General features: G+C 50.4%; 1 protein-coding gene across 1 annotated transcript in view; it reads left to right on the top strand.

The window, feature by feature from the left end:
* Positions 1 to 13,010, top strand: part of SDK1 (sidekick cell adhesion molecule 1) — a 743,568-nt gene that overhangs the window by 615,123 nt on the left and 115,435 nt on the right. The window contains exons 20-21 of the mRNA XM_070363134.1: positions 6,093 to 6,208; positions 8,424 to 8,616. Of these exons, the coding sequence (XP_070219235.1) occupies positions 6,093 to 6,208; positions 8,424 to 8,616 (309 nt within the window). The remainder of the gene's footprint in view (positions 1 to 6,092; positions 6,209 to 8,423; positions 8,617 to 13,010) is intronic.

Here is a 13,010-nt window from a genome sequence, read left to right as displayed (position 1 = left end):
ATAGAAATGGGAAAAGCCAGCATGCCATGGCTGCGTCTGGCCCTTCCCCGTGTCTGGCACTAAGGCCGTCCGCGTCATTGGCAAGAGTGAGCGGCTCCTCCCCTTTCACCGCGGGCCACAGTCCATCCCGTGGATGGGCCGGTTTGGTTTTCCTCTCCAGCCACTGAAGGGCTTTGGAGGTGTGTCCAGTTTGCTGCTGTTGTTGTTCAGTCGCTCAGTTGTGTCCAGCTCTTTGCGACCCCGTGGACTACAACATGCCAGTCTCCTCTGCCCTCACTGTCTCCCAGAGTTCACTCAAACTCACGTCCATGGAGTCGGTGATATCTAACCATCCTCTGTCGTCCCCTTCTCCTCCTGCCCTCAGTCTTTCCCAGCATCAGGGTCTTTTCCAGTGAGTCAGCTCTTTGCATCATGTGGCCAAAGTATTGGAGCTTCAGCTTCAGCACCAGTCCTTCTAATGAATATTCAGAGTTGATTTCCTTTATTGACTGGTTTGATCTCCTTCCTTGCTGCTCAAGGGACTCTCAAGAGTTTTCTATTTCTTTCATCAATTTTCAGCATACAGATCTTGCCTATATTTGTTAAATTTATATCTATTTCATGTTTTAACTGCCATGTAACTGATACTGAATTCTTAATTTCAGTTTCCAGTTCTCCATAGCTTGTGTTTCAAAATATTTTGATCTTGTATCCTGTGATCTTGCTAATCTCGGTTCTGAGTAAACGCGGGGATTTCCTACACGGAGAGTAATACTGTCAATGAATAGAGAGGCTTTTTGGCTTTGTTTTCCTTTTCGATCTGTATGCCCTCCGTTCCTTTTCCTGCATTACTGCTCCAGCTTGGCCTTCCAGGATAGGAGTGGTAAGAAAGACAGCTTTGCTTTGCTGCTCATCTTAGGGGAAGGCATTCCGTCTTTCATCTTAAATAAAATGTTCATTGTAGGTGTTTTACAGACGCCTGTTGGCAAGCCTGGGCTTCCCAGGTGGCGTTAGTGGTAAGGAACCCGCCTGCCAGTGCAGGCAACATTAAGAGACGCAGGTTCGATCCCTGGGTTGGGAAGATCCCCTGGAGGAAGGCATGGTGACCCACCCAGTATTCGTGCCTGGAGAATCCCATGAACAAAGGAGTCTGGCGGGCTACAGTCCATGGGGTCGCAGAGTCGGACACGACTGAAGAGCCTTAGCATGCGGCATGCGTGCTTAGCAAGTTTAGTAAGCTCCTTTTAATTCCTACTTTGAGAGTTGTTTTTCCTTTAATCTGGTAGCTCAGTCGGTAAATCATCTGCCTGCAATGCAGGACACCCTGGTTCGATTCCTGGGTCAGGAAGATCCACTGGAGAAGGGGTGGGCTACCCACTCCAGTATTCTTGGGCTTCTCTTATGGCTCAGCTGGTAAAGAATCCGCCTACAATGCGGGCGACCTGGCTTCGATCCCTAGGTTGAGAAGATCCCCCAGAGAAGGGAAAGACTACCCACTCCAGTATTCTGACCTGGAGAATTCCATGGAGTCCATGGGATCGCAAAGAGGTGGACATGACTGAGCGACTTTCCCTTTCACTTTTCCTTTAATCACTATTGGAGGTTCAATTTTGTTAAACGATTTTCTAAAACGATTAAGATGATCATGTTTTCTAAATTCTATTGATAATGGCAAATTACCCTGATGAATATTCAAATGTTGAACCAGCCTTGTGTTTGTAAGATAAACCCTACTTGAATTAGGATAAATTGTGATTTTTACATATTTTTAAATTTGATTTTTCTAATATTTTATTAAGGATTTTGCATCTATGTTCTCAGGCCTATAGTCTACTTTTCTTTCTTTTTATGTTCAGCACCTTTTTCTGATTTTGGTGTCAGCTTAATGCTTTAGAATGTCTTTTATTTCCTTCTTCTTCAAATGCTTAGTAAAATTAACCATTGAAAGAGTTTTGTTTTTTGGAAGTGTTTAATTTTATATTCAAATATTTGATAGCTATTTGACTACTCAGGTCATCTAGTTCTTCTGGAGTAGATTGGAAGTGTGTTTCTTTAAAGACATTTGTTCATTTCATCTAAGTTGTTGAATTAATGAGCATACTGCTAAGTCACTTCAGTCATGTCCGACTCTGTGCGACCCCATAGACGGCAGCCCACCAGGCTCCCCCGTCCCTGGGATTCTCCAGGTAAGAACACTGGAGTGGGTTGCCATTTCCTTCTCCAATGCATGAAAGTGAAAAGTGAAAGTGAAGTCGTTCAGTCTTGTCGGACCCTCAGCAACCCCATGGACTGCAGCCTTCCAGGCTCCTCCATCCATGGGATTTTCCAGGCAGGAGTACTGGAGTGGGGTGCCATTGCCTTCTCCGTTAATGAGCATAAAGATACTCAAAATGTCCTTTTATTCTTTTAGCATCAGTAGAGTTTATAGAGGTGTCTCCTGTTATTGGTGATGTTGGTAATTTGCAATTTCTATTTATTTTTTATCAGTCTGGCTAGAAGTTTACTGATTTTTAAAAGAACAGCTTTTGGAATCATTGTTTTTTTTTCTATTATTGTTTATTTTTATTTCACTGATTTCTGGTATTTTTTTTCACTATTTTCCTTCTTTTTTAATTTACTTTTATAGGTTCTTACAGTTGAAGTTTAGATTCTAATATAAACATCTAAAGGCTATTTATTCAGTTCAGTTCAGTTGCTCAGTCATGTCCAACTCTTTGCAACCCCATGGACTGCAGCATGCCAGGCTTCCCTACCCATCACCAACTCCCGGAGCTTTCTCAAACTCATTTCCATTGAGTCGGTGATGCCATCCAACCATCTCATCCTCTGTTGTCCCCTCTCCTCCTGCCTTCACTCTTTCCCAGCATCAGGGTCTTTTCCAATGAGTCAGTTCTTCACATCAGGCGGTCAAAGTATTGGAACTTCAGTTTCAGCATCAGTCCTTCCAATGAATATTCAGGACTGATGTCCTTTAGGATGGACTGGTTGGATCTCCTTGCAGTCTAAGGGACTCTCAAGAGTCTTCTCCAACACCACAGTTCAAAAGCATCAGTCTTTTGGCACTCAGCTTTCTTTATAGTCCAACTCTCATGTCCATACATGACTACTGGAAAAACCATAGCTTTGACTAGACAGACCTTTGTACGCAAAGTAATGTCTCTGCTTTTTAATATGCTGTCTAGGTTGGTCATAGCTTTTCTTCCAAGGAGCAAGCGTCTTTTAATTTCATTGCTACAGTCACCATCTTCAGTGATTTTGGAGCCCCCAAAAAAAAAAAAAAAAATCTCTTACTGTTTCCATTGTTTCCCCATTTATTTGCCATGAAGTGATGGGACCAGATGCCATGATCTTAGTTTTTTGAATGTTGAGTTTTAAGCTAACTTTTTCACTCTCCTCTTTCACTTTCATCAAGAGTCTCTTTAGTTCTTCTTCACTTTCTGCCATAAGGGTGGTGTCATCTGCATATCTGACGTTATTGATATTTCTCCCTGCAATCTTGATTCCAGCATATGCTTCCTCCAGCCCAGCGTTTCTCATGATGTACTCTGCATATAAGTTAAATAAGCAGGGTGACAATATACAGCCTTGATGTACTCCTTTTCCTATTTGGAACCAGTCCGTTGTTTCATGTCCAGTTCTAACTGTTGCTTCTTAATCTGCATACAGGTTTCTCAGAGGCAGGTCAGGTGTTCTGGTATTCCCGTCTCTTGAAGAATTTTCCACATTTTGTTGTGATCCACAGTCAAAGGCTTTGGCATAGTCAATAAAGCAGAAGTAGATATTTTTCTGGAACTCTTGCTTTTTTGATGATCCAGCACTTTTGAATCCCCAAATTTTGGTATGTTGTGTTTTTCCCTTTTATTAAACTAAAAATGCTTTCTAATTTTCCAGGTGATTTCATCTTTAACTCATGGGTTACTTTGAAGTGTGTTCCTTAATTTACAAGTTTTTAGGGACTCTCCACATATCTTTCTGTTGTTAATTTCAAGTTTAATCCTGTTGAGTCATAAAAGACACTTTTTGTGATTTCAGTTATTTTTAACTTGTTTAGACTTGTGTTGCATGACATATATATTTCAAATGTGTCCATCTCGGTTAAGTTCCACATGTGCTTGAGAAGAATGTGTAGTCTGTTGCCCTTGGGTAGATTTCTACGTAAATATCGTGTGGGTCAGATTCTGTGTGGTGTTGCTCTGGCCTCGGAGATCCTTACTGAGACACCTGGCCTGCCTGTTTTTTTGGGTGGAGTGTTGAGGTCTCCACCTGTCCCGGGAGTTTTGTGTAGTTTTACTGTCAGTTTTGTTGTTTTGCCTTCTGTACGCTGAAGCTCTGTGCATCCACATTCAGGATTGTTGGGTCTTCTTGAGGGACAGAGCACGCCATCATCATGTCACGAGCTGGTTTATCATCGGTTTATTGTTTGGTAGGATATTTACTCTGATATTAATGTAATGACACCAGGTTTATCTTAATTAGTGTTTTCGAGTATTTTTTCCCATTCTTTTACTTTTAAGCTATTTTTTAAGAAGAGGGGGAGGGTCCCTCTTTTCTTGTATTTCGGACACAGTGGCCCGGTGGCCTCAGCTTCCTTATGGGCTCACAAAAGGGTAAGACTTTTTCATTTGTTCAGCTTTTCCTCGTGTTTGATGGCTGTGCCGTGCTTCCCAGCTGCCCAGACCCTCGGCTCAGTGATGCCTGTGGCCGTTTGCAGTCCACCACTTCAGGATGGTGCTGAGCGGGAAGTGAGCAGGACAGTCTTCCTGGTATGGTGTGGAAGGAGGGGCCAGAGACAGCGCAGGGGGAGAAGACGGGAGCAGGTGGGCGGCTTGGAGTCTGGAGGGGAGGGCTAGGAGACCGTGTGTCTTTCTCATCTCTGCCGGATGACGTGAGATTCTGAAGAAGAGCGTAATGAAAGCTGCGGTGATTTTTAACAGGACCATACTGAATTCTCACGTGTTCTGTGCCAAGAGACACGTGTCTCTGTTTCTGTTCCTGGAGCCAAAGGATCCTCTGGGATCCGCTGTCTTTCCCTTAAAACAAGCTCCTAAAGAACCAAGACCTGCCCATGTGTCCCGCAGAAAGCTGTACAGCACAGCCTGCGGCCTGCCCCTTCTGCAGAGGCCGTCCTTCAGAGGCCGGCCGGGTCCTGTCTCTGCCATTTCCAGAAGCCCGCTGATTTCCCACTGCCCTCCGTGTACGCTCTCAACCTCTGCGGCCGGCGTCCAGGGCCATCCCCACAGTGACCGCCCACCTTCTCAGCCCCTTCCTCCCCCAGAACCCCATGTCCAGCCACACCCATCATTCTCTCACCACTCACCAGGCTTCTCATAATCGCTTGCCTTTGCTGACTCCATTTTCCCCGAAGCGAACACTTTTCTCAAGGCCTTTCCACCCTCGGAGGTCTGCCCTTTCTCCCAGCCCTCGTGCGGTGTCCCCTGGCCTGAAGCCTTCCGCACGCACCTGGCACAGAGGCTCCACCTGTGTGTGCACTGGAGGGAGCTGCCTGGGGCAATTCAAGTTGAAAGTGAGCCGCTCCCCAGGAACGTGACTTCCTTGGAGGGCTCTGGGCAGGCACATAATTGGGCTCAATAGCTCTTCAATAAAAGAAATGGAAAGTGGAAATTTTTTTAATGGTGGTTTCTATGGCAGACAAAGAGAAATTTAGCCTCTGAATGGATAAGTAAGTACATATGAAAAGGGATTTTTTTTAATATATAAAGGATAACTGGGCTTGAAAACAGAATGATATGTAACAGGGGATGCAGAGGCCTAGATCAAACCTTGCCTTGATCTCAAATACTGGCTAACTGAAAAAAAATCAGAGAAAGCTTTTGTTTGCTGTCTATCTTGGGACCCCCTAGGAAAGGCTCACCGTGGGTTGAGATGACCTGGTCCACTCTTCTGCCTGTGCCTTTAAGAATTCTCCAACAGAAAGTGAGGAGTAGCCCAGCTCTTTCCTGTTGTAACATCACGATTCGCTTCCAAAACCGTGCAGCACCCTCCGGGCTCGCAGCGCTGAGCGTGCTGGTGAGCCGAGAGCGGCGGCTCAGGGTCTCTTCTCTCCCCGCCCCCGTGCCTCCTGCCGGCCTCCTGCTGCCCCCGTCCTGGAGCAGTGCCGACCGCGCCCCCGCAGAATGTGCAGGTGGAAGCCGTGAACTCCACCACCATCCAATTCCTGTGGAACCCTCCACCTCAGCAGTTCATCAACGGCATCAACCAGGGATACAAGGTACGCCTGGGGCCACAGCCAGGGAGGGGGCCGTCTCGGCGCCGGCGCGGTCGTATGATCAGGGAGGGGCCCCGCACCTCTTTTCGTGAGGAACCCACGGCATCCATTACAGACGTGTTGACCTTGGCGGGGTCTCCTTTCATCCGCAGTCTTATCACCAGCCATACTGACTCATAAACTCTAATTACTGGTCGTCGAGAGGATGGTTGTTGGGAATTCCCTGCTGGTCCAGGGGTTAGCGCTCTGTACTTTCACTGCCAAGGGTGCAGGTTCAATCCCTGGGTGGGGAACTAAGATCCCGCACAGCCAAAAAAAAAAAAACCAGAAAAGGCTGGTTCCGCTAGGACTGAGCAACGCTATGAGAAGGCCGTCCATTTAAAATGACCGGTGGGAGACCCGGCCTGGCAGGTTGAAATCAAATGCTTACCAAACGCGTACCAAATGCTTCCTAAATGCTTCCTTCCAGAAGGGGGTCTCTCTGAGGAGCGCAGACTCGGAACAGAGGGCACGGGGCACAGCTGAGTGAGGTTTCTACCAAGTAATGATGAATAGGTGCCCCCTCACTGCTTCAGGACAAGTTCTGTGTGTGGAACCGAGACCTGCTGGCTCGGGCCCCTACCTGAACTGAGCAGACACAAAACGCGCTCCTGCCTGCCCTGTGCCGGGTCTGAGCACCAGCCTCTGACCTTCAGAGCTGTGCCTGCATGCAGCTTCCAGAAGCACAGCTCTGCTTTCCTTTTGGATAAGCATCTCCTGGCTGGGGCAGGGAGCCCGCCTTCATTTCATCTACAGTGTGATGTGTTCACATATCTTGTGCAGGAGCAGGTCAACTCAGGGGTTCCACCTAGTTTGCTTAAAAACTTGATAATTTCAGATTCAGAGAGTGTTATTTCCTCAGAACGCAGTTCACTCCCCGCCCCCGCCATTTGGAGTCAACTTATTAAAACACTTGTTTTTCACTAGAAAGACAGGCATAGTTGGAAATTTGTCCTGTCTTTTCTTTTCCTCCAGAGGTAGCTACAGACAGAAGTTTCTTTGAAATAATATTGATCAGTGAAGATCTTTCTGGCAAGACCAGGGCGTTCATTCAGTGGCTTGGTTGTCACCTTACTCTACATAAATACGCTCCTTGTCCTGTGATGTGTCAATTTTCAGACCTAGTTAGTGCTAGAAATGTTTGATGTCAGAGGAATTAAAAGTCACATTCATACAGTAATGTGCCAAAACATTAAAATAACTTCCTTTGGAATGTGTATATATACTGTATTTCTGGTGACTCAGGTGGTAAAGAATCTGCCTGCAATGCAGGAGACTCGGGTTTGATCCCTGGGTCAGGAAGATCCCCAGAGAAGGAAATGGCAACCCACTCCAATGTTCTTGCCTGGGAAATCCCATGGATAGAGGAACCTGAAGGGCCATAGTCCATGGGGTCGCAAAGAGTCGGACATGACTGAGCAACTAACACTTCGATTTTCATAATCAGTCTCCCCAAATCCATTTTTAGAAAACCGGCATGAGATAAATTATAAATAATTAACACTGTTCCCATTGAACTTAGGACTTCTTTTTGAGTCAGAGTAGGTGCCCATCCAGAAAAATATTTGTATTGATGTTTTATTGTACTGATCCATTCAAATAACAGGTAATGTCATCTTTACTTCTTAATGTTAAATATATGTATGTTCTGCAACAAGTTTAAGTGAAGAGAAAGTGAAAGTTTGAGAAGTGTCTTTTCCCAATGTGAGTTACAGTAGATATTCTATATACACGTGTATAAAATGCATATAGGAATATACACGTGCTCAGTTGCTCAGTCACGTCCAGCTCTTTGTGACCCCGGGGACTGTAGCTCGCCAGGCTCTTCTGTCCGTGGGATTCTCCGGGCAGGAATGCTGGAGTGCATTGTCCTGTCCTTCTCCAGGGGATCTTCCCGACCGGGGATCACGTCTCCTGCCTGTCTCACATTGGCAGGCGGAGTCTTCACCGCTGCCCCACCTGGGAAGCCCATAAATATACATATTTGTACTCAAGTAGTCTGTGAGATATCTTTTAAAATCCATATTTTTCAGCGAGATTATAAAATGTAGACTATAGTAAATTTCTTGATCATGATTTTGCATTCTTCGAAGACATATTATCACAAAATAAAATTTTGGTGCAGATTTGAGGCTGAAAGCATGAAATTAAACCTCGTTTTCACCCTGTTCCATCCCAGCTTCTGGCTTGGCCAGATGACGTCCCCGAAGCTGTCACTGTCGTCACCATTGCCCCAGACTTCCACGGAGTCCACCACGGGTACATCACCAACCTGAAGAAGTTTACTGCTTACTTCACGTCCGTTCTGTGCTTCACCACCCCCGGGGACGGGCCCCCGAGCACGCCGCAGCTCATATGGACGCATGAAGACAGTGAGTCCCCTCTCCAAGGGTCTCCTCAAGACCCCTTAGTCATCAAAGAGGCTTGGGCCACTGTCCTGTCCAGCTTAGCTTCGTGTATCTATGGGGTGCGGGTGACCCTAGAGAAATAAGCTGGGAGCTGACCAGAGGGATCTCAACGGCTCAGTTAAGACTCGTAGTCGGAGCCGTCTAGGCATTCGGGACCGCGGAACGACTTCCCGTGGGGCTGTGGCTCGAGTGGTTTCAAAGCTCTGTCTGGAGGTTTTGTGGTGATGGACTAGAGACCAAGGTGATGCAGTCTGGGGAGAAGGCGGACAATCATGAGAGCCTGTGCCCCGGACGCGGGGCTAGCACAGGGGAGACGCAGAGGCGTGTTACAGAGGGCCGGGGCTGGCGGGGCCCAGGGCCGGGGTGGGCAGAAGGGACTCTCCAGGATGACTCTGCAAAGTGCGGCTCGGGTGACGGGGCGGCGGTGACGGCCGTGACCAGAATGGGAAGGCAGGTCCAGGGCTGGGACGCGGGGTGCAGTCGGGGCCCGCGCACGTCGAGGCAGCAGCGGGCCTGAAGAAGCAGATTTGGGAGTCCAGCACTTAGCAACTGTGACCGTGTTCTCCCAGGAAAGGCTGGGGCTGTAACGGAAGCGTGCAGTCTCACCACAGACGGAAATGCTTGAAATCAGTGCTACCTCGGGGCGTCTGAGTATGAGGCCCTTGGCAGTTAAACCACCTAAGTGGGTGCAGTCGCTTTGGGATCAGGGGGCTTCAGAGAAGCAGGAGGCTGGCTGGGCCCTGGCCCCGCCGTGTGCGAGGAGGCTGGTTGGAGCCTGTATGCAGAGGGGCGAGCAGGGGGCCTCGGGGTAGGGGGGGCTCTGGAAGAGGAGGAGCTCTGCTTGCTGGAAGGCCCCTTCTCCACTGCCCTGAAGGAAACACAGCTGACTCCTTTATGACTGCAGGCGAGTGGGAAGGCAAGCCCCCCACCCCCAGTTGAGGGAGGCGGCGGTGAATTCTCAGAGCGCCCCAGGCACCCCTCGCAGCTCTTCATCATGTGGGCATTTTCTTCCATTTCATTATTGAGAGAAGAGCCCAGGGCAGCATCTCAGCTCCAGCCACAGCAGGTCCAACTGGACACTGGGTGTTACTTTCCAGAGGACACTTACTAAAAATAACAAGTGCCAAAAGCAGGGAACTTCAGATAAATGAGAGAAGACTCCCGGCTGAACTCTTGACTTAAAAAGCTCTATTGTTGCCAGTTAGACAGACACAGTGGACATGCGATTGAGCAAACCCCAGGAGACAGTGCAGGTCAGGGGAGCCTGGCAAGTTGCAGTCCATGGGGTCACAAAAGGCGGCACGACTGAGCGAGTGAACACCAACAAAGACAGACTCGGGCCACGCGGAACATCTCACCGTGCTGGGCAGCCGGGGAGCAGGGCCTTCAGGGCCCCAGGCCCACCGTCAGGAAGAAGGAGAAACGTCACCGTGCTGGGCGGCCAGGGCGCAGGGCCTTCAGGGCCCCAGGCCCACCGTCAGGAAGAAGGAGAAACGTCACCGTGCTGGGCAGCCGGGAGCAGGGCCTTCAGGGCCCCAGGCCCACCGTCAGGAAGAAGGAGGCGTCACCGTGCTGGGCGGCCAGGGCGCAGGGCCTTCAGGGCCCCAGGCCCACCGTCAGGAAGAAGGAGAAACGTCACCGTGCTGGGCGGCCAGGGAGCAGGGCCTTCAGGGCCCCAGGCCCACCGTCAGGAAGAAGGAGAAACGTCACCGTGCTGGGCGGCCAGGGAGCAGGGCCTTCAGGGCCCCAGGCCCACCGTCAGGAAGAAGGAGAAACGAGAAGTTTCTTGAGAGTTGAGAAGAGTAGCAGTGACATCATCTTTTTAGAATTTTCTAACTGAACCACCATTTTTTGATAGACAGGGAGCCTGTCGGTCCTACCTAGAAAGACAGAGCATCCTCGTGGGCGTGGACGGTCTCCCTGAGAGGTGGGAGGTGGGCTGCCGTTGGCCTTCCCAGGTGGCGCTAGTGGTAAAGAGCCGGCCTGCCAAAGCAGGAGACCTAAGAGATGCGGGTTCAATCCCTGGGTTAGGAAGATCCCCTGGGGGAGGGCATGGGCACCCACTCCAATATTCTTGCCTGAAGAATCCCATGGACAGAGGAGCCTGAAGGGCTATGGTCCACGGGGTCACACAGAGTCAGACATGACTGAGCGACTGAGCACCCACAGGGCTGCTGTCAGCTCTGGGGGTGCAGCCTTTAAAAGAGGACCTGGGGCTCTGCGTGCCAGCGAAATGGCCCCCATCACCCCATACTGACGACGCAGATGGTGCCCTGGTCAGTTCTGCACACACAGCGGGCCTCCTTCTCCAAAGCTCTGATGAAATAAGAACTGTGGGGAGGGGGCGAGGGGGGGCAGCGCAGCAGAGAGGAAACAGAATATAAATTTCAGCCGAGACGCTGCCAGCTGGTTCCAGCAGAGCTAGAGGACAAGCATATTTGGGCAGGAATCCAGGAAGCAGAAACACTGAGAACATAAAAGGAGCAAAAAGCTTTCTTCGCTATTCTATCGATCGAAAAAAAGAACAAGTCAGTTCAAAAATCCGTCAGAGTGTCTTTCTGGAATCTTAGAATTGGAGGAGGACGAGACGGTCTTGACAGCCATCCTGCTTTACGGTGTTCCACACTCAGAGAGTGAAATTTGTCAGAGCGTGTGAGCTTATCCATAAAGAGTCTTTTGAAAGTTTCGCCCAGATGAGTGAATTTGCTGAGGCTGTTATCATTTTTTTTTTTTTTTTAAATCACGAGGTGTGTTCAGAAGCTTTGTCCAAGTACCAACTGGGTACCAGGTGTGGGATTCGCCTTAAAATCCTGCTGTCTCTACAGGGTTGACAGTGGGCAGAACAGGGCTGAGGCCGGTTAGCTGGAATCCTTGAGCTCGGCTCCAGGATGGACACCAGGGACCCTTGACTTCATGCTCTCCTGTTCTAGGCTGAAGAAACTATGCTTTGTTATTGTGAGAAAGCTCTCTGTGTGCCCTTGCCCAGAGGTGTCCACGGGAGGCCAGTGGGAACCTGGTTCCCCACCCAGCAAGGAGCACACTTGTCTCCCCTCTGAGTCTGCCTTTGCGCCTCCCTTTCCTCCCCCTAACGTTCCCCTGCACTTCTCCTGCAAAAGGGCAGAGGGGTGCATGTGGGGGGTGCCACCGCAGAGAGGCACGCGGAGCAGGGCTGGTGAACTGCGGGTGCAAGGGGTGCCGCCAGGCGCCCCACGATGCCCGGCTCGGGACTTGGGACGCAAGGGACCTCCACTCTCTTCCTCTCCCCCCGCCTCACCAGCCCCCGCCCCGTCTGACCACTGCGCCTCCTCTCCAGGGTCTCCTTTCCCACCTGCCCCCCCGCCACGCGGCACAGAGGGGACCTAACCAGCACGTGTGACCCGTCACTGTGGGCACAGTCACCTGTCACCTCTTCCCACCTCCTGGGGAGGCGGCCCTGAGGGCACCGGGTGTGGGGGCGCTGGAGTGCTCAGCCTGGAGGAGCTGGAGCAGGCGGTGGGCTCAGAGCCCCCTGGTGGCCCCCGCAGTCCCTCCAGGGCAGGCAGGAGACCCGGGTGCTGGACCCAGCTCCAGGCTGGCCCCTGCGCATCCCTGCTCTGAGCCGGCGTGGAATTCTACAGCCGGAGAACCGGGGCAGGGTCAGAGCGGACTCCTGACGACCCTCTGGGTCTGAGAGTCCGGACCTGTTTAGCTCACGTGCTGGCCTTTCAGGCCTCTTCTCTCTGGCGCTTTGCAAACCGACAGTAAGCTCAGCTTAGAAACGACTCCATGTTCTGATGGCGTGATAACTGACAGCTACTGACAACAGCAGCCCGTCAGTCAGTGTTCTTGTGAGGCCGGGGACGTGCTAACCGCTTCCGTGTTTTATTACATGTTTTTCTCACAATTACCTTGCAGCGTGAGTTACTTTTATTTTCCCTGTTTCGCAGATGAGCAAACTAAGGCTTAGCCACTCTAAGGACCACAGAGCCGGCCAGCAGGGACCAGGCTTCGGCCCAGCCAAGCCCAGCATTGAAGCAACTGCAGCTCTGCTGCGCTGCCCTCCTGCCTTAGGAGGAGGCTACTGTCAGGGAAATTCAAGGGAAACATGCAATTTTTGCTGGAAATTTCTCACGCCTGCCCTGCCCCTGGGCTCCCTGGGGAGAGTAAGTGCAGGTCACAGCCTGGATCAGGCTGGCAGGCATCGGCCAGCGACCAGGCATGGCCGGCCCGGCCTCCTGGCCAGGGCTCCTGGCTGCGGCCCCACACGAGACAGACACACAACACGGATACAGGGGCGTCAGGGACGCTGGAGTAAGCAGTAGCCTGCGGGGTCCAACCGCCCGATTGTTCAACTAGATCCGATGAGGAGAAAGAGCAGG

The sequence above is a fragment of the Bos mutus genome, chromosome 25, assembly GCF_027580195.1.
Source record: "Bos mutus isolate GX-2022 chromosome 25, NWIPB_WYAK_1.1, whole genome shotgun sequence".
Taxonomy (NCBI): Eukaryota; Metazoa; Chordata; class Mammalia; order Artiodactyla; family Bovidae; genus Bos; species Bos mutus.
The sequence above is the reverse complement of the archived record's forward strand: the minus strand, read 5'-3'. Positions and strand labels throughout refer to the sequence as shown.